General features: G+C 45.9%; 1 protein-coding gene across 16 annotated transcripts in view; it reads left to right on the top strand.

Annotated features, from left to right (window-relative positions):
* Positions 1-926: 926 nt before the first annotated feature.
* Positions 927-21781, top strand: part of celf6 (CUGBP Elav-like family member 6) — a gene marked incomplete at both ends in the record, with an annotated part of 142853 nt that continues 121998 nt past the window's right edge. For 11 of the 16 annotated variants that reach the window (XM_079997823.1, XM_079997819.1, XM_079997830.1 and 8 more), the window contains 2 exons: positions 1029-1176; positions 9290-9372. In XM_079997823.1, the coding sequence (XP_079853949.1) occupies positions 1032-1176; positions 9290-9372 (228 nt within the window). Of the gene's footprint in view, positions 1177-9289; positions 9373-21781 lie in introns of all 16 variants that reach the window. The other 5 variants (XM_079997827.1, XM_079997825.1, XM_079997816.1 and 2 more) reach the window with 1 other exon arrangement.

Here is a 21781-nt window from a genome sequence, read left to right as displayed (position 1 = left end):
TTCCATTCCAGATAGTACTGAAGCCCAAAATATATATTACTTACTACCTGCTATAGGCAGCTTAAGAAAGCAGAACTCCTAATATCCCAATATACAATATCACACAATATAAGCATTTCTATTTTGTAATTCTAAAGAGGTGATTTGCTGAGCTGTGCTTATCGTAACACTTTTTGGAATATTATTTTTTTCCCTGTGTAGTATTGATACCATTTTTTTTTTTCATGTCAACGTGTCACTTGGTTCAGTGATGTATTTTATGATGCATTTTTTTTTTTTTTTAATTTGCAATCAATAAAGTCAACTAGAGGGAATCCAACGGAAACGTTACGGCAGTGCAGAATAAGTCACTTTGCTGCGTTTGCACAGTTAAAATGTCCCGAGCTTTCCTTCAACGCAAATGTTTAGTTTCTCACTGCGCCCCCGCGGGTCCTCGCTCGGCGCTGTCTGATTGGCCGGGCGAGGCACAATATGCTAATGACCGAGAGGGGTCTAGTCACAAGCCGCCCCGCGATTGGCTGCCGCGAGGCTCATTATGCAAATCGGGACGCGCGGGGCCGGCCGGAAGCCGTCCCCCGATTGGCTGCTGCGAGGCTCATTATGCACATCAGGCAGAGGAGGTCTGGTCAGGAGCCCGTGACGTCACGGGCGGAGTGGCAGCTGACACGCGCGGAGGGAAACAGGAGGATGGAGACACATGAAGCATAAAACAAACAAGTTGTGGAGAGGAAAGAGAGAGGGAGCGAGAGGAGAGGGCACCTGGGGAGAGAGGGAGGTATAAAAGAAGAGAGAGAGAGAGAGAGAGAGAGAGAGAGGGAGAGGGAGAGAGGGGGTTGAGAGAGAGAGAGAGAGAGAGAGCGAGGGAGGGAGAGAGAGAGAGAGAGAGAGAGAGAGAGAGCGAGCGAGAGGCGGCCCATTGAGGAAAGATGGCCACACTCAGTGCGAGCGGAGCGCCGCAGCAGAATGGGTTCAGCACCACGGACAGCGCCGGCAGGATGAACGGGCTCTCGGTCGGCCAGAACACCATTCCCATGAAGGACCACGACGCCATCAAGCTCTTCATCGGACAGATCCCCCGCAACCTGGAGGAGAAGGACCTGAAGCCGCTGTTTGAGGAATTTGGGAAGATATACGAACTCACTGTACTGAAAGACAGATTCACGGGAATGCATAAAGGTCGGTTTGTTTTTGTTTTTTTTTATATTCTCATGCACCAACAAAACAAACAAGCAAAACAAAAACAACACGTAAATAACCGTGAGCATTTTGCAGATTTTGTAGATGTTTGCGGATAAGAAAGTCTCTCCGCGGCAGAGCTTTACGGATTTCACACACACACACACGCACGCACGCACGCACGCACGCACGCACGCAAACGCGCGCACACGTCGCCCCACGCATCGCGGGTGGGAGTGGACGCGGATCTGGGTTCGGAGAGCGGGGTTAATTGCCCCCCGCCCCCCCCCACCCCCCCTCCCGTGTCAGACCCCCTCGCCCACGTGAATTACCGCCGCGGAGATGCCTTTGTGTGTTTACGCGCAGCCCCTCATGTGCCGGGGCTTCCAGCTCCAGGGGGCGGGACGGCTCCCCACGCTCCACGTCCCCGCAGCTGCAGATTTCCTCATAATAAAAACACGCCTGCGTTACCCCCCATCACCCGCCCCCGTTTCACGGCGACGACAGCCGAAGTTAAATGGATGCAAACCATGATGAAGCAGTGACCATTATAGTAATTAATGCTGCGTGGGAAAAGTGCGTTGGCCTGTGAGGCGGGGAATGATTCATAGCTCTCCGGGTTGAGGAAATAACTATCCGTAGTTGTTGTTGTGCTGGTTTGCACGCAGCCAGGAAGTACAAAGCAATGTGGGCCGGGGGATAGTAAGAGTCGGAGCCCATGCAGCATGCCCTCCCCCCTGCACTCACCTCAGCCCCCTCCACTCCCAGCGTCTCGATGTTGCGATCAACTTGTTTTAAATGAGTTATTATATCACCCGGGCTCTGCTTTCTGGAATTCAAATACACGGACCGCCTCCCTCCAAAATCACAAATGCCCTGAGTACTATTTGAGACAAAGCATATACAACTACAATGTTTTTTTTTTTTTTTTTTTAATTTGAATCTTTATGCACTTCTGGGTTAGTGAAAATATAATGATGAAAGACAATTTACATCTTTCAAGTCAAGTAGGCCAAATAAATGAATGATCATTTTCAGATGAGATTTAGTCCGCCTTATTTAGCTCGATTCTCCCATCTTTGCTTTAAATGAGACTTGCAATAATAACATATTTTGAATCTCAGGGGTGTACTATCTGTTTTATTATTATTATAATGATGGTTATTATGATTATTGTTATTTGTATTATTATTATTATTATTATTGATGATTATTGATGATGGTGATGAGGATGATGATAATGATAATGATAATAACAGAGACAGAGAGTAGAGAGACTTCACTTGGCTGGGGATTCTACATCGGGCCTGACTGCAAGCACATACAAGAACATTGAAATTGTAATCCTCAAAGTGCAACACTTTACTCCACTGAGCCAGGTATAAAGTCTTACACCAACAGACATCTCTACATAGAGCATTCAGCAACAGTGGTATTTCTGTCCTGGCTGCAGCCCTCGAGCTCCACATACACCACCTGTTCCACCGGTGGCTGGTCTGCACCCGCTGCCTCCCTCTACAGCATTCCTCCTTACAACACGATGATCGATTACAATATTTTTGATGCCCGTGTTGTTTACGCGTGTCCTCGGCGTGACTGAATGTCAACACTCAAGGGAATGTTTACCTCGGGAAGAATAATCCTGTTCCAAAGCCCGAGTCTGTGTGCCCATTCAAATCACCGTGGGCCAAGGCCATTCTGATGTATGCATTATGCCCACTTCATCCCGTGTGACATTCAAAGTCACTTTGTGAATACAGGCGTGCACTTTTAATAAGATTTCACCAATGCATTATATGGATGAGTTTTTTTTTTTTCCCTTTTTTTTCTTTTTTTCTTATGGCCACTCATCTGTGAACCAAACAAACCACATTCATGTCCCCTGCTGTGGCGGCGTGTCCTACCTGTAGAATGAAGCCGAAGCAGAGAGAACTAATAAAATAGGATTAGTGTCACACACAAAAGTCAAATGAAGAGCACATATCTCAAAGTAGATTAAAACCACTGTGCTCCTATACCAAGCAGGGAAACAGTGATGGGGGGGCTTTTTGCAGAGGCTGAGACATTGCAAATGCACCGTTGAAAAAAAATGTCAAAACATCAACAAGCATTTCTTTGCGACATAAAGATTCAATCAAAACAATTAATTGGAATTAATGTTGGAATGAAGAGGGTAGAGACTGAGTGGAAAATGAGAGTAATGCTTTTATCATTGAAATGTTACATTTGACATTTTATCTATGCATACAAATACACATCTCTATTACCTATTGCTGCTGCTTTTTAACACTGTTACACTGAAATTAACATTTTTTTCGTGACTCAAATTGAGAACGTGCCAGTTATATATTTTGGTGAGATGGCAGGTAAACACCGTGGAACACTCTGGCTGTTTATTTCAATGAAAGAATGTGTACATCCTCCAGTGATTTAAAGAGTTCCAACCTTAGCGGCACCTGCTGAATACTGCGGCTACACCGGGCGGCTCCAAGTGGTGTTTTGCTGCTGTGTAAATATGACGGAGAGACGTGCAGTGATGGAGCATGTGTTGCTCAACACACCCGCCACAAACAAAGAAGGAGTCAGTAAAAATAACTGCCTGCCCTTAAAAAAAAACCAACACACTTTTCAATGCGGTAAATGCCACGCTACTCATACTCAATCACGTTCAAGTAATAAACAACTTTAACGTCATCACACTGCAATGGGGGAAATTTGTTAACTTTGATGCACACTTGACATTGTAAATTGAGGTTTAACAACTATTTTCTGGCCATAGTTTATGTTGAACTTGCAGAAAAATCATTCTGCTCATAGGTTACCGGTGACAATCCATTATGTCAAAAGCCAGGACAGAAATATCATACCATATTCAAAAACAAGTATATATATGTATTATATACATATATACAAAACATTTTTTGCCTTAATTTGCAAAAGAGTGAGAGGAGGAAGGAAAAATGATATTTATATATTAATATCCCATGATCCTAATGACAGAAATTTAAATTCCTTAAATAAAGTCCTGCTAAATCGTTTTATATCCCTTTTCAATATCAGTGTCTGTTTTTAAGGATAGTTGATTTGCAGCTCTACACATTTTGCGCCCCTAGCCCTGTGACACAGGATTGCACTATAATTATGGATTTAAGGGCAGATCAAAAATATGTCATGTTTGCTCATAACTAATTCATGAAGATTGTAGTGCATCAACTCAAACAGATGCTATGTGCGCTGTGAATTCTGACTCTGGGCTTCCCGAGCGTCTCCAGACCTGCATGCAAATTACTTTGGGGAATTTCATACTGTTTAGAGTTTGCCAGGGAATTTTCTCTGCGCTAATAGGTGATTGTAGCTAAATAATAACATGCATTTAAATGGGATTTCTATTTCTCTTTTATTTTTCAAAGAAACCGAGGATGATACCCTGTTTGGTAGGTGTCGACTTTAATGGTTTGGGTGTTGGGTGTCGTGGAGTCCACGATGTGCGGCGCAGCCAGGTCGTGCTGTTCAACATCCATCATTTAATTGAGCACTGCATCACTGTCATAATACTTAGTGTCGGCGTGAAAACACTCGTATTGTTCAGACATGTTGAACGTTGGCGGGGGGCAAATCTTTTGCCTGAGTAGCGTTATCTATCAATCCGTCCCCGGTGCTGAGCGCGGGGACCGCGGGCCGCAGCACGCAGCCAGGAGGGAGAGATGCAAAGAGTTTTTAAATATCCTCATTCATTCTCCTCCCCTCAGTAGGTCCACGCGGCGTAATCATCTATGAATAGCCGGCCGATCCGACACGGAAAAAAAACAAAAAACCCTCCACGGCCTCGGGATGAAAGAAGGACGTGAACTGTGACGCTGATATTTAAGACCAACGACACTTGTTTGAGTTTTACATGCAATCTAATTATTTTGGGAAATAGTTGTCGTAGTGCTACGAGAAGTTCCATCTACAGTTTATGTGGTTTGTTTGCCACCGGGGATCTATCTAACAATGCACGCACACACGCACACGCGCACACACACGCACACACATATGAAAATGGGATGGGAAAGCGTGAGTGACAGCTTGTCCAAGTTGAGTGACAGTAGAAGTGGTAGAAGTGGAAGGCTGTCGATGACCTCCGTGATCATTAGAAAGACATTCGGTGGGAGCGAAACAGCTTTTCACAGAGATAGAAAGAAAGAAAGAAAGAAAGAAAGAAAGAAAAAAAACTTTGGTGCGTACACATTTGAATACAATCCCCTGTGTTCAAAATGAAGTGAAGAGATTGAACAAGTCACATTTATTAACATTTGATTCCCAATTAAATCCACCTGATGGCTGAAACACAGTGGTTCTTGAAAAACAGTCACTCCCCAAGTGCAGGCACATTTTCATTTCCATTTAAAGACACACATTCTGAGGAAGCGTTACAGGTTAAAAGTTGTTATAATTACCCAAAACATCTCCGGCAAATGCAAAATGCAAATGAGACATCCCACAGAAACTGGTGTGTTTCCTGGGTAATTTATTTTTCTCAACCGGCTTGTGCTTTTATGTGACTTAACTATAATTTGTTGAACTCCTGTTCCTCTCTGAAATTACCGCATATGAAATAGTCTTTGATTACCAAAGTATTATTTTCACATCACTTAACCTCTCAAGAACAAATCCTGCCTCAGACAAAGAGTCTCTCTCCAACCCCATATCCATGGCAACAGTCTTGTCTTTTTCAGAACCATTAAAGTCATTTCTTTCCTTCTTTGACAATGAGATAGAAAAAGCTTTAGAAATAATCCACGAATACATTTAAAAAAAAACAAAAACCTGCTATATCATTTTAAATATGTATGTTAAATTTAACAAGTTGTAGCCTGAAAGTTATTTTATTTATGTATTTTAGCATTTGGCATACCAGTAATAGTTTGTTTTATTGTGGGAGTTTGCAGATTTATTTGATTTTGCTTCATGAGAATTTCATCCCAGAGACCCCAAACACTGGACACACACACACACAGACACACACACACACACACACACACACACACACACACACACACACACACACACACACACACACACACACACACACACACACACAGTTGGAACATACCAACCTCAAACTTTGTGGCTCTTCTCATGCTTCTCAAGTTGAATGTTTGCCTGTTCCACATTTTGCTCCTAAATCACTGTACTCCCCGGGGCTCAAGGTGTCGCTTGAGCCAGCACTATATTAGATATGATGCTTTCATAAAGTCCTACCAATTCCCAATGGCCATGAGGGACTTAAGGGAGCCTACATTAGGCAGCCATGTGGCTGACCTGAATTTTAAGGCCACACTCCAAAAAATGTCTGTCTTGGCACCTCATTCCACCTTCACCTCCTCATATTTCTTTCAGTGTTTGAGTTTTTTCCAGTTTAATGTGGTTCAAGGGGGTTTATGGCAACCTTCCACTCTTACTCAGAACCATTAGTCATTTTTCTTTTTTGACAATTAGTTGAAAAAGGGTTTTCTTAGCAAATATTACTTTTGAAATAACTTGAATTCAATTGAAATATGTATGTTTGATCCTAGACATATCCTGAAAACCCAATGAATGTCTTGTCAAAACATCAGTACTGTTTAGCACTAAACTTAAGGTTTAATGTGGTTCAAGGATGTGTATTTCGCGTGCATTCTGCATATACACGTTAGGGACCAAGCAGTGAGGCACAAAGAAAAACGCCAAATTTGTTTACCAAGTAACACAAAAATGAGATTGTAGTCAATAAAAAATGGTCAAAATAAACATGTGATCGTACCAATACATGCACATGCGGTTTGAAAATACAACCACTTGTATCACAGAGATGCTTATTTGCATCAACACATGCAACCAACGGTTCATGATCAGGATCAGAAATGATGCTTTTCAGAAAATAAATCATCCGGTTTCAATCATCTTTCAATCACCCCCCCCCCCAGAGGACTTGGTACAGTCCAACGAGCCTCTTCCTTCATTTAAACTCTCTGGTGTGACAAACATGTATGTTGCCTGTCCTGGACCTGGTAGGACACCGCAGCAGACAGTTAAATAAAATAAAAACACATCTTAGACCAAAAATAACAGCACCGAGTACGTACTCGAATGACGAAAATTAGGAAATTCCAAAATTCTTACGAGGAGTGAGTATGAAATATGAAGCAATAGTGTGCGTTGTGTCACTGATGTCAGTGAACTGTCCGTTTAAAGTCACTTCAACTCACGGTTTTTGTATCAAGGGTCCAGTTGACAAATGACAAAAACCGAATTCTAGTCAAAACTTTAAAAAGCGCTCTCGGCTTCTAACGAGCCAGATGGTTCCAAGAGTAAAAGAACGTGTGTTTTGGTCGAGGCCCCACCATGGCCCCCCGCCATATCCCGGGCTCTGCCGCAGGAGCGCGAGATAAAAACGAAGCCGGGCCGCGGAGTGAATGTGGGCCGAGCGCTGGCCTCCCGCTAGCTCCACCGGAGGCCTTTGCCAGGACTCGTCTCCCCGGAGGGCAGCGCTCATGTCCCGCAGTTTTGTAATGTCACACGGAATGAAGACCATCTCCCCGGGCCCCCAAACTTTTTTCCCCGCTTTTTTCCGGTGACACGCTGTTTCATCAGTGTCATTTAGGTGGTCTTTCCATTTGAGTAACTGCCTAGTTGTGGAGGTGGGTGAAGGTTGTCACGAAAGGGAGCTCTCTTGGCCGGGCGCCAGAGTGCAATGCTCTGTTTCGGGGGGTTGATGGGTGCTGTTCAAGTGTGTGCATGCGTGTGTGTGTGTGTGTGTCCATGCATAGACTTTTTCTCCCTGCGGGGAGCCTTGGCAGCAGGTGTGACATGTAGTAATGGAAAATTATGCCGTACAGTGCAAAAACTCTTCCGAATGGGGTCACACACTATCGACTCCAGCGAGCGCCTAACAGAACAACCACTCACCCTTTAATGAAAGCTGTCACATTTTTGTTAGTGCTGGACTTATTAATGCATATTCATACAGTTTTGTTTCCCCCCCCCCCCCCCCAGATTTTCCAGCTTCGATCAAATCCTCCAGAGATGTGAGAGGTTATGGTTCGGGGGCACGTCGGGAGCTTTTTAATTTCTTGGCTGCTCTGCAAACTGTGTAGGGGTTGCCGCTCTGCGCTCCATTCAATAACGATGAAAGTGATCATTCATCAAAGGACGTTATGCAGATTCTGGATTAAAACTAAAAGTCTGCCCTCCAACCCAGTATTCGGCCCCGGGTGATGGAACCTTTCCGTCGATGACCCTGTGAACCTTAATCTGGCTCCTGCTTCCAGTTGTACTTGTTGGTTGCTTGATTTCTTTTAAATTAAACTGGGCCAAAAAAGTGAGAAGTGACATAATTATCCGGATTGGAGTCTATTAACCATTTGCGGGTAAAGGCCAGGAAAATCTTACAAAAAAGAGCTGATCAGCAATATATATCATAGGTTTATCCCCATTATTTTCACATGGATAATTTTAACCACCTTATTTTATCGTCCAATAATTGTTATTTGTTATCACTATGCTCTGATGCGGAGCTTCCGGATCTTTTCTGACTCACGGCCCACTTGAAAATCTTAAATGTTTGTGGCCATTCAAGTGATCCAACCACATTCATTAACGATCAAAGGAACCACCACACAGCGATTGAGCACGGACAGTGGCGATTAAGGTCGTGTTCCATAAGTTCCTATCTATTGGTTAAACACAAAAAATGTTAATGTTGAAAATATTATATCATAAAACAACATTAAAAGCTTTGTTTTGCCAATGATCAGGCAGCTTGCATGCAATACCCCCGAAGGCCACTAGGGGAGCGCTGCACACATGTTGACAAGGTTGACGCCGCTCCCATTAATCAGATTTTCTCTCAATCTCGTTTTGTGTTGTGGGTTTTTAATTATGCATTTTGCGAATTGGCCAAATCATTTACCTGGCAGGATTGCCGCTCTCCAAAAAGGAACCACATCTTTGCTTGCCAACAAATACAGTACATTTAGTTATTGTTATTAATAATTGTGACGACATTACTAATTGCTCAAAACGCAGAAATTTAGAAATATACAATCTGTTTTCCTTATATCTGGTGTTTTTTTCCTCCCTCTCCCTTTAGGATGTGCCTTTCTAACATACTGTGCCAGAGAGTCAGCGTTAAAGGCCCAGAGCGCCCTCCATGAACAGAAGACTCTGCCAGGGGTAAGTGCTCTGATGTGCCCTCTGTCATAGGCCACGGCCCGCGGGGTCTCCGCCTTCGTGCGGAAAAGCAAATACAAACACGCGAGGACGCATGGCGGCCGACACATTCAAACAGATACTCGCAAGCAGAAACACCAGTATGGGGACGCGCGCGCGCTCACACACTTTCTCGGTCCAGTTCAATACATGTCCTCACACACACACACACACACACACACACACGCTCATGCAGAAGAAGAAACACACTGACCATTTGCATACACACACACGGACACGCAGACATCCACTCTACCTCGCTAGGAGTGTGTTTGGAGGCCTATCTCACCTTGCAGCGTCTTATTACACTAATCACACCGGCAGAGATATTTGATAAGCGTTTTTCCTCACAACAGCCCGTGCCGTCCTTCCACCGTCCTCTCACAATATGGCAGCCACAGACATTAATTGCTTCCACTGTCATTATCACATATAATCAAACAAATAAGTATGAACTATAATTTTTTTACCATGTATGTCACCATCTGGTGTTTTTCTTTTACTTTTCCTTTTTTTTGGGTTTGGGGTGGGGTTTATGTATTGTTTGCCAGGGGCGAGCAATTGTTTCAAATGAGACGAGAGCGCTCTTCAAATTGAGGCGCAGCAATTAGGTTTCTCTTCGGCCCACCTCAAGAGCTGAATCCCAATCTGAGAGAAGACATCAGCTTGGGTCTATCTCGACTTGACGTGCGGGTTTTTTAGACTCCAGCAGCTGGGGAATTGGAGGTGTGATTGAATTAGGCCTGTAACCCCCCTGAGGAGGTAAAGCCGCTTTGACGGCGCTCTATCACCACCCCCACCCCCTCACCACCACCGCCTCCACCGCCACCCAACCCCGGTTCCTCTGCCGTATCTCAAGATACCCTCCTGGGTTGGGGCCTTCAACAGAGCCTCAGGGTTTCCATCTTAATCTCCAGGGAGGGCAAGAAAGAGTGTGTGTGTGTGTGTGTGTGTGTGTGTGTGTGTGTGTGTGTGTGTGTGTGTGTGTGTGTGTGTGTGTGTGTGTGTGTGTGTGTGTGTGTGTGTGTGTGTGTGTGTGTGTGTGTGTGTGTGTGGGTAAAGAGGGCGAGAGAGAGATAGAGACAGAGAGAGACAGCGGGATCGGCGCAGGGAGAACGAAAGGAAAGCAGAGAAAAAAAGAGGTTAAAAAAGAGAGAAAGAATCGAAGAGAGAAGACAGCGAGCGAGCAGAGGGGGAGCGAGAGGGTGGGAGGAGGGAAGGGGGAAGCGAGGAAAGGCAGACGGACGGACAGGGAAAAGAGTCCATGAAGGTGGAGGGGTGGAGGTGGATGATGATGATGATGAAGAGCTGATGCTGCTTCTCCTCCTCAGAGTCAGGTTAATCAGCTGTTTGTGCTGCGGGGAATACGCGCGCGCGCGCACACACACACACACACACACACACACACACACACACACACACACACACACACACACACACACACACACACACACACAGCCAGGCTGCCTATCTCATTGAGCCCTCCCGCCACTGTATACCCAACTCACTTTGTACGTCACTACGGTGCTATGGATGCTCCTCTTATAGAGTGACGTTCTTATTTGTCCTCCATCCAGAGAGGGGGTTAAAGGCGTGCTCCAAGGGGTCCGGGCAAACATTTCCCCTCAACAGCTCCCAGCGAGGGGTCAGCCCTCCAATCCCAGGCTGAGCACGGCCTCCATATTGAAAGCTAATAAAGATGTTCTCCCATTCTGCGCGTGTGTGTGTGGGTGCGTGCTTGTGTGTGTGCATATGTGTGTGTGTGTGTGTGTGTGTGTGTGTGTGTGTGTGTGTGTGTGTGTGAGAGAGAGAGTGAGCGAGAGGGAGGGAGGGAGAGGGCGAGGGACAAGCCTCATTGTCACTGTCGTCATGGCCTGATGGTTTGAGATGCCTGCGCTGTAATGCAGCCATTCCATTTCCTTCTCCACAGACTCGTCGGGGGTATGATTATGCGGCGGGCTCCCGGTTCTGAATGCCGGGTAGCCTAAAAGCATTTACCTGGAAATAAAGAATTTAATTTCAATGAGATAGCCCATGTGGGCGAAAGTCTTTCTCCTTCCTTTGCGAGCAGACAGATGTAACAATATAAAAAAAAAAGGAGCTAAATATTGTTTTTTTATTATAAGGATAGGCCTTTGATGATGAAATAATGGAAAGGAGACCATGTGTATCCATTTAGAAATATTGAACGGTGAACTGGATATTTCGAGCTGACTTGTCAAACCAAACATCATGTTCGGCGTGTTCGACTTGCAAAATAAAACCAGTCAAAGCGAAATGACGAGGGGGCGGGGGGACGGGCAGGGGTGGGGGGGTTGGTGAGGGGGTTTGACGGGGTCACATTTCGGTTGAAATGTGAAGTGGCTGAGTGAAGTCTGTCATAAAGGCTGTTGTCTGGCGCACACGGACGAGGGGAGGCCGGAATGAAATGATGTGGCCGGAACAAAGTGTGTCGAGGAGCGGGGAGGGTGAAATGACAAGAGCTCTTTGTTTTCGGTCTGAAGGGGGCTTCGCCCGAGGTGGGCTGGCTGATCCGCAAGTGGACGAGAAGAGAAGAGGCCGAGGGAGGGGGACGGAGAGCGGGGGTGGCGGTGGTGGGGTGGTGGTGGTGGTGGTTGGGGGGGGGCAGCGATAAACAAAAACAAAGAGAATGAGTCAGAGAGAGCGAGTTAGACCGAGGGAGACTAACCCGGACAGACAAAGAGATGGAGAGCCATGCAGCGGCGGGAGAGGACGCGGAGGAGAGGGAGGGGGTATTTGGAGCGACGGTAGAGGGGTGGAGGGGGGCGGGCGCGGCTGGGCGCGGGAGGCTTGTTCTCGGCAGGAAGCCACGACGCCCTCAGTCATCCCAGAAGCCGGCCGCGAATCTCGGATTTGCCACCTCCAGAGTCCCGACTCCTCTCCGCCGACGAGGCATCCTAATGTGTGCGCCGCAGCCGAGCCGCCATAAGGGAATCCCCGCGCTCCGTTTGGGCTGAGGAGGGTTTTGTTTACATCCTTTGATTAATTGCATGTAAAGCGTATAATGAGCTCTTGATGTCCCGTGCATCAGATCCCGCTGCTTTAGTTTGTACAGTAAATGTAATTGGAGAATCTTCCTTCCCTCGGTGCACTCGCGGAGCCATTGTTAACACGAGCAATCAGCTTAACTGCCAGTCGTTGTGAGGAGATGGGTTACTTTGGGTCTCGCTTCTCTAGTATTTCTACTTGATTGTCCCCCCCCCCCCGCCCGATTCTATCTGCACATCTCGGCGAAATCTTCCGGAAGAGACTGTGTTGGAAGATTTTGTTTTAGAGTGAATGGATCACGCAAAAAAGGATGAGAGATTGCTTCTCCTTTTGATATTGATTGACCGTATTTGATAAGTACCATCCGTGCGGCACTTGAAATCGGACCAAATTGAAACACCGATATTTTCTCCTCCCACTTACAACTATACTCATCATTGACACAAGAGATGATGTATACAAGGTGGAAATGGCTTTTATCTTAATTTTCTTTTCTCCTCCCCCAAAAAAGCGCCCCCACACTCAAATCATCACATCATTGGGAAGCCACGCCCACATCGGGAAGCCACGCCCACCCACGAGCATCAGCTTGCTTGACGTGAACCTTTCAACTTTGCAGTTGGCTGGTCGACAACTTTCTATCCGTCGCTCAAAGGTCACCTCGTGGAATCGTGATGTGGCGGAGACCCAACCCTCTCAGTTCTGGAGATGATAAGTCAACCGTTAGTCATTGGAATAAAATAATGTTGCTGAATAATTTCAAATGCTGTGTTTAATGAAAACCGAATTACGATTGAAGGTCTCTTTAAGATACTTGAAGCCAGCTTCAAACCATATTTGAAGACGCCATTTCTCCCACGTCAGATCGGTACCTGGAAATACGCATGGTTTGTCGTCTGCAGATCAAATGGCCTTCAAGCATGCTCCTGCTGGAGCCTGGAATCTGCAAATGAATCCTGAGACTCTACGTCCAGGGCCGTGCAGCCTCTCGCTACTCTCAGGCCAATTAACTCTTGGTGTCTGAATATAACATGCATGCTAATTGAGTGCTAGTGAAGCCCAAAAGCCAATTAAACTTTCTAGGGAGAAAAAAAAAACAACATTTTTTTTTTTCTTGTTGGTTCTTTTGCGCTTGTACTGTGTGCGTTCTCGGGTGGCACCGCCGGATCGTACTTGTCATTTCATCATACTTTGAGGCGTCTGCAGACAGATCCACATTTCTCAGTTTCTGTCGGCGAGTTTCTGCTGCACCTGACCTCTTTATTGATAACAAGGCAGCCAAGCGCAACGGTGTTGGGGAGGGGGGTGAGGAAGAAAGTTCCCAACCCTTCAGAAGTGCTTCTCCTCAAGTTTAAAAGGGTGAGCTGGAAGGCTTCTGCTTCCAATAAAAGCAGCAGCAAAGTCTTGGGGTTTAACTTTTCTTTTTTCTGTCTCACCCTCCCCCTCTCTCTCCCCCTCGCTTGCAATTTGTTGTCATTTTTGTCATTTTATGCAAGCGAAAGGTGCGGAAAATTGACTTCTGCATGTGTCACACCGAAATGGGTCAGGGGGAGATTGTGCAATATCAGTGTTGGGTGTCACTAAGCGGGCGGCCATGGACCAGCGCGCGTGCTTGGGAGACGTTCACTGCCCCTCCATCGAGCCCCTTTTTGTCTGCGTCTCTGTTTGGGAAATCCCTGAAAATACACTTAGCACACTTCATTTTTTATTCTATGAAATTGTGATGATTTACATCTAAAATTTGGATGCATAACTCCCCAACCATTGAAAAGATATAGATTTTATCGCTATTATTATATTTATATTACATTTATTCACATATGAAATCATATAAATTATAATATTAATGACGTTTTTATTAATCTAATAAATCTATCAAATTATGCTTTTGTCTTTTGTTCTGTAATAGGAGAAACATTTTCTGATGGAGACACACACACATACACACTCACACACACACACACACACACACACACACACAATGACATACGGACATAATCCCTTCCCTTATCCTCCTTTATCTCTGAAACATGTTAATTGATATATTTAGTGGCGCGGGCCTCGTCAGGAGGGTTCCAGGTGTAAGACGTTGTGTCACGGGGCCTTATCAGAGGACGCAGTGGGCTGCTCTTCCACGTCCACTCCTGGACAGGCCTGCTGCGGCTTAAACTAATTACCCGGGCCACACGGGGCCTTCACACATTCTTTTAAGGGACAAATCGTGTTCTGTTGCTGGTCAATTTGTCTTCCTTGGCAGATTTGTCAACCCCCAGCATCCATAAGTGGTTCTTTTAATAAAAAAAAAAAAAAAAAAAAAAGCCTGTGCAGCGGTTGTAAGTCCCCCTCCCCCTGCGCCGCTCTCCTCATCATCAATTACGTCTATATCATTTTCTTTCTGTCGCCTGTTATAGAGAAGAAATTAAAAAGGGCCATTGTTTTTCTTATCCCTCTGGGATAAAAGCATTTACAATGCTGCCGCGCAGCGCACAGCCGTCATGACGATTAGTGAGTGAATGGAATCACAATCCAGGGATGCACCCGGCATTGTCTTCTATTATGTGGCTAGTGGCCCTCAATATTGTGCAGAAATTAATTTGGTTCCATCTGATGAGATTTTCAACCTTTGAAGAGTTAAAAATGTTAATCCTGGCAGACAGGGGGCCGATGCGTTTGGTTTTCTTTCCTTTTATTTTCTTTATATTATTATTATTTTTTTTTTTTCCTTGCAGCTCTGGAGAGGGCACACACATAGCTCATGGTGAGGCTGCCCTTAACCAGCCCATAAAGATGGCAGGCTGGAAGCAGCGGACAGATGAGAGGGCAAGATAGTGCTTTTTAAAGGCCGCGGGGCAGGAGAGTTTTAGTGTACATAGGTTGGAGAAAGCCAAACCCATTTGTCCTTTCCACCTCCAGCCCTCACAGCAATACGAGCGGAGTTGAGAGAGGTTGTTATTGTGAAAGGGAATGGAATCTAATGAAAGAATCTGTAAGGTACAAGGGCAAGTAGTTACATAGGAAAGCAAGACAGAGATGTTGCTCTTGAATGACATGAAAAAATGCCACTGTTGTGGCTTGGCAACATGCTCATGTTTTTGTCAAATATCCTCTGAAAGCAATCAAACTTAAAAGACCAAAAACAGTTTTCCACTGAATAGCTGGAAATTGGGACATTTGCTGATGTCACTTACAAACGCTTGAATGGACTGGATGATGAACCACAGCTACTGGAATGGAGTTGGAAGTAAACTCTGGTTTTGATTTGTCCTTCCAAAGTATGTCTTACCCGAATATACAGGAAAACATTCTAAAATCTATAATTCAACTTCCATATATATATGTATTGTATCTAATGTATAAAGGCCCAAAGAAAACCAGAAAATCGACAATCGGTGTGAGTGTTTCCGTTCAATTAATACAACTGTTCCAAATGCTTTGGGGGTAATATATTCTCTGCAAAATCTGATGGTTGAGTTTAGGGTGTGTATGTCATGTTTTGTGAATTATATATCGCGTCAATTGCTAAACATCAAGAAAAACTGTGTTTTCGAGTTTGCTGCTGCGCACGGGAAATGTATTCCGCGAAACACCACCACACGCCGCACAGTCCACCGCGGGCTTCACAGAACGACCCATACACATGCACACTTACTGACACACACCTACACACTGTATTTCTCCCGTGCTGACAGCAGTGGGTGGGGTGGGTGGGGGTGGGGGGAGGGGGTGGGTGGGTGTATGCCAGTGCATGCTCGCCTGCTCTAATTTATCTGCTTCTTTGGCTGTAATGAGGCAGAACTGGTGAATGTGGGGACAGCATTGTTAACATTGCTGCTTCACTGGAATGCAGGAGAAGCCTGACGGAGGGTACACCTCACGTCAGCCCCCCACCCCCACCACCCCACCGCCGGATGACACCCCCGACGCCACTCATTGTAATTGTTCTCTATCAACAACAAACATATTCATTTTATACTTGCTGTGCTTCACACCGCTCTTGTGTTTTTGTTATTCTAGCTCTGGCGTCGTACGAGACAGCTTTATGGGATAAGTAAGATTGTAGTTACAGTATCCAGTATGAGTCCTCCCAGCTAATCTATTGCTTGCCGAGCTGGGAATTTTAACCTGACAAGCTTAGTGAACATATTTCAAAGTCCTTGAGTGTGGATTGGAAAAATAGTTAAATCACCAGCGGTATATATATGACCATATTTGGCATGAAAGATGATGATCAAAATAAGGTAGGGTGTGGTTGTGGTTATTGCCTTTTACTTTGGGGCTTGTAGTCCAGTCGGATTTGATGTTGTAATGCAATACTATCTGAACAAAGTAAACATGAAAGCATCACTTTTTAAAGATCAGGCTACTCCCAAAGAGGAGCCGAGAACAAAAAAGCAAGGAAAAAAACAAAAAAAAAAAAAGTAGGATCTTGTTATTCCTATTGACTAAAACAGCACGGCTCGCTTAATGAGGGCAAATTGCGGCTCCATTAAAGGAAATCTCCATTTGCACAAGATCAGCCACAAAGGAAAACTGGTATTATTCTTTTTTAAGGCGAAACCTTTTTTTTTTTTTTTTTTCTCGATCACTGGGAATCGACCTGAGTTGACTCCCAATCATCCTGTCATCTGAGCCATCCTGAGCCGAAGAAGGTGGTCCCGATTGCTCCTTTGTACTTTGTTTTGCAGCTTGGCGTGCGGCGGTCGGCTGAAGCCGTTCTCTCGGTACTGGATCAATTCAAAAGATTCTGATGCCAGTCCTTGAATCTCACTGATCAAAAGAAGAAAAAATACCGGAGTTTTCATTTAAGGCAGATCTTGTGCAAATGGAGAAGGTTGGTCTTATGGGGTTGTCCATCCACTCTACAGATTAATTGGCGCCAACAAAACAAGAAAAATACCAATAAGTAGCTACAGTACAGTGTTTATTTATCCCCAGAACGTCTGAGCAGTCTGGTCCTCTGAGCACTGCAGCCATGGTTCACATTCATAAAGCTACACCCGTTCACCCAGGGGATCCGCCCGGAATAAACACGACCACAAGGGCAACGCTTCTTATTGGCCACTTGCAGAACCGAGGTCAGGTGCCTCGTTTAAACGTTATTTCGTCATTCAGAGAGAGGTCGTTTTCTACTTTTCTGCTATTCTCCTTCACCATCTTTATGTTTTCTCTGTCGTCTGTTTCACTCTGTTCAAAAAAAATGTGTGTTTATGGGACGAGTGGTGAGAATTGTTAGCGATGTCTTCTTGGACAGTGTTGAATCAGGGAACCACAGGGAATCAGGCTGGTCCTGTGTATAAAAAAAAACAAAAAAACCCACAAAACTAACTTTTTAAGCCGCACATTTAGTATTACCATCCTTCGCTTCCCCTCCTTTGCTTTCCTTTCTTTTGTCTCGATACCACTGGGGCCAGTCGCTCCCCTTTGAATTTCGCGGCACACTTTAACGATCATTGGCAGGAGCGCGGCAAACAAACATTCACACAAAGGCGGGAGAAAAGAAAGGAACAAAAAGTGACACTGCGGAGTTCAGTGAAGTGCCGCAGAACAGAGAAGCCTCCGATAAAGCGGTTAATCACTCGCGAACGTGTGAACCGAAACGACGCGAGCACTTGACACGCGCGTACACGTACATGCATGCGGTCATCTGGGCAATCGGGCGTAGACACACACACACACGTGCACATAGGCACGAACACAAACCCACCTATGAAGGCATACGTTTAAGCACAGTACGGAAGACACACACACGCACAGACACACACACACACACACACAGACACACACACACACACACAGACACACACAGACACACACACACAGACAAACAGACACACACACACACACACACACACGCACAGACACACACACACACACACACACTCACACACACACACACACAGACACACACACACACACACACACACACACACACACACACACACATAGGCACAGACCGACACAAACACACAATCCAGGTCCATGAAGTGTGTGTGTGTGTGTGTGTGTGTGTGTGTGTGTGTGTGTGTGTGTGTGTGTGTGTGTGTGTGTGTGTGTGTGTGTGTGGGCGCGCGCGTTATTTATATAAATAGCTCAATCTTATCCGGGAGTCACAGGCCCCCGACTGTCCCTGGACCCCATTTTGGGAGCCAGCGGTGAAGTGAAACACGACATACACCTCCCTCACCTCCTCTCCCGACGAGATTTGCGACCATGGCTCTGCCTCCTGAAGTCTCTGGGGCAGAGAGGAAGAGGGAGAGAAGACAAAAAAAAAAAAGGGGAGGCAAAGTGATGAGTCATCATGAGAGTGAAAGAGAGAGAGAGAGAGAGAGAGAGAGAGAGAGAGAGAGATGCAGTCTTGCATAATTAACACCAGAGCATCTCCAGGACAAACTCCTCCATCAGCGTGTCCAAAGGATTAACTACGCCACGCTCCCCGTATCGCCTTCCCTTCCCCCTGTTCCATTTAAGGAAGAAAATGACCTTGCACTTGTTTACATGCTGATTAAAGACAGGAGGCAGACGAGGGGGCGGGGAGGGGGAGAAAGTCAAACTGTAATCAGCAGAGTTTGCTATAACTAAGTTATTTTAGGTGGAGAGTTTTCTCCTCCGTATCTGCCGAGGGTCGGAGGATAATTACGTCCCCTTTTCCCGTCCGACCCTCCATCTGCAAACCGTGGCAATCGTTTCCGACTCGAACGTAATGAGACGCTCGACTCGGTCTCGTGCCCGGGGTTGGCGCCACATACAAGTGCCTCACTCATCGTTTGAGATGCAGCTCGACCCTGTATGTCAAACTTGTCCGTGAATTAAAAGGTAATAAACAATATATTTTTAATTAGGCCTGATGATAATATTTTGAGTCTGTTTTGAGTCATCCCCGTGCTGTTCCGTGGGGTTAGTTGCTGCACCAAGTTGCGGGTCGACACCATTAATTAGAATGTGGTCGGGGCCGGGTCAAAAGTCCACCCCGCCCCCCAAAAGACCACCTGAAGACCTCACGACCTTGAAGAACACTTTAGAAAACGAAATGCTTCTAATGCAGTATCAATGACTTTTGAAAATTGGAGATTTGTGCAATTTTGATGTCAGGCACCATTTTCTGAAAACGGCTCAGAAAAACCCACTTATGTTCAATCCGTAGAATTTCTGGATGTTCGAGGTGTCCTTTTCACACCATGCGGAGAAAGGTGTGTTTAGGACCCTGAGGCTAACATTACCCTACATAGCTGACATGTGTCTGGAATGAGTTTAGCGTAATCAACAGTACTGTAATTACACTAATAGTTGCACAAAAAAAATAATGAAACAGTGGCTGGTGGAATTAAGGCTTTGAAAACTAGGGCTCACTTTACGACCGTGCGGGGAAATGTTTGGCGGCTCCGATACCAGGAATTCCATGGGAGTCCTTGAAGCAGTCAGTGAGTTTGATTCATTCCGTGAGGCCCGCATTAAAAAATATGGCGACTTGGCAACGGAACCCCCTTCATTATCCTTGTTATTCATACATTCACCAGAGGTACAGTAGGTGCACGGTGTCCAACCCCCAAAATATAATCCCACGTTCCGGCCCTCACCATGGCGGCCTCGACTGCGCCACCGATCGCTGTTGTCGGGGGAAGAAAGATTGATTTTGAATGCATTGGTTGGAAAAGGAGTTGTGGATCGGAAATGGGTGGGCTTATCCTTAAATAACACCAGCCAGGCTGTGTGGCTGTGGCTGGTGCTGTAGCGCGAGAAAAAAAAAAAGAAAAGGGAAAAAACAAAAAAAAAGCCCATCTACTGTAGCAGCAAACACACAAAGAGTGGAGAGTGTGTGTCTATGTGTTGCTGTGTGAAGGAGGAGGGTGATGAAATAAGGTGTGTGGGAGATCGTGTTTGTGAGTTTAGTGGTTTTATTGCGCTGGGAAGGCGGTGGGGTCTGGGGCGCCATAAGACTGCACGGCGGTGTGGTCGACCGCCTTTTTTTTTTTTTTTACATTTTTATTTATTTTTTTTATGCCTACATGTGTTCGGGAGCCTGTGCCTGCACGTGCAAATGTATAGAAAACGGGTTCCCGTGCGTGGATGGATGCACGTGTCCGTTTGTGCCGGTGCTCCTGGAGCCGCCGGTGCTGTGGTGGTGTCTGTTGTGCACCGTCATCTCTCCCGGAGTGTCGCTGCCCTCAGGCGCTGGAGACCATCTCGCACTGTCTGGTGCCCATTTCTTTCCCCTCCCTCTCCCCATCTCCCTCTCCCTCTCCCCCTCCCTCTCTCTATCCAGCTCTCTCTCTTGTCCTTTTTTTCATAGCTTGTCCCCCCCCCTCCCCCTCTCCCTTTCTCTTTATTTTGGCAGGAAATCTTTCCCTCTATATAAGCTTCTGTATTTGCTTGTTTTTTTTTTGTGCCTCTTTGTTTCTCTCCCTGTACATGCTTCCTTCCGAGAGCTCAGTCCTCTCTGATCCGCCTGACATTCTGTCGCCCCGACTTGCCTGCCTCTCCTCTCCTCTATCCTCTCCTCCGCACTCTCCTCTCCTCTTCTCTCCTCTCTCCTCTCCTCTCCTCCCGCCTCTCTTCCCCCCTCTTCGCTCCTGTTTTATCGTCGCCGCCCCTCCCCTCCCCTCCTCTGCTCTCCTGTATCCTCCCCCCCCCCCCCTCCTCTGCTCTCCTGTATCCTCCCCTTCTCCTCTCCTCTCCTCTCCCCTCTCTCCCCCTCTCTTCTCCCCTGTTTGATCATCACCGCCCCTCCCCTCCTTTCCTCTCTTCTCCTCTCTCTCTCCTCTCTTCCTCTCTCCCTCCCCCCTCGCCTCCCCCCTCCCTTCCCCCTCTCCCCTTTTCTTTTTTCCTCTCCTCAGATAGCCCTTTGCATCAATGTTCATCGCTTGCTAAATTTAGCCATTAGGAGGAGGCACAAAACTAATGTTGAATTTCTGACTAATGCAGTGATACAGTGGTGCAGAGGGATCTAACGCGGGTGGAAAAAACATAATAAAAATACCGCAACTTTATCCGCGTCTGACCTTATTATACTCGCTCCATCAGTCAGAGCGAAATAAATAAAGGGTGTGGCTCTTTTGTTTTGTTTTCGGATGCTGTTTCCTAATCTGTGGTGTTACACCCTTGGCTCATTATCTTTGATAGATTTTTTTTCTGGACTTCAGCCGGAGCCAGACAATGTTTTGAGACTATGTCTGGCAATGTCTGGCAAGTCCAGATATCAAAATGATTTAACTGAATAACATATTCTTATAGCCTGGCATCGCCAGACCAATTTGCAAAATTTGCGAATTAGTCTGGCGATGCCAGGCTATCACAATATGGATATAAATGAAAGGAGAGATTCCAGACTAGTACGCATTCAATGCTTATTAGTCAGTTTATTTAAGAT

Source organism: Zeus faber, assembly GCF_960531495.2.
Source record: "Zeus faber genome assembly, chromosome: 3".
In the NCBI taxonomy this organism is placed as follows: domain Eukaryota; kingdom Metazoa; phylum Chordata; class Actinopteri; order Zeiformes; family Zeidae; genus Zeus; species Zeus faber.
Note: the sequence above shows the minus strand (reverse complement) of the source record. Positions and strands in the feature narration are given on the sequence as shown.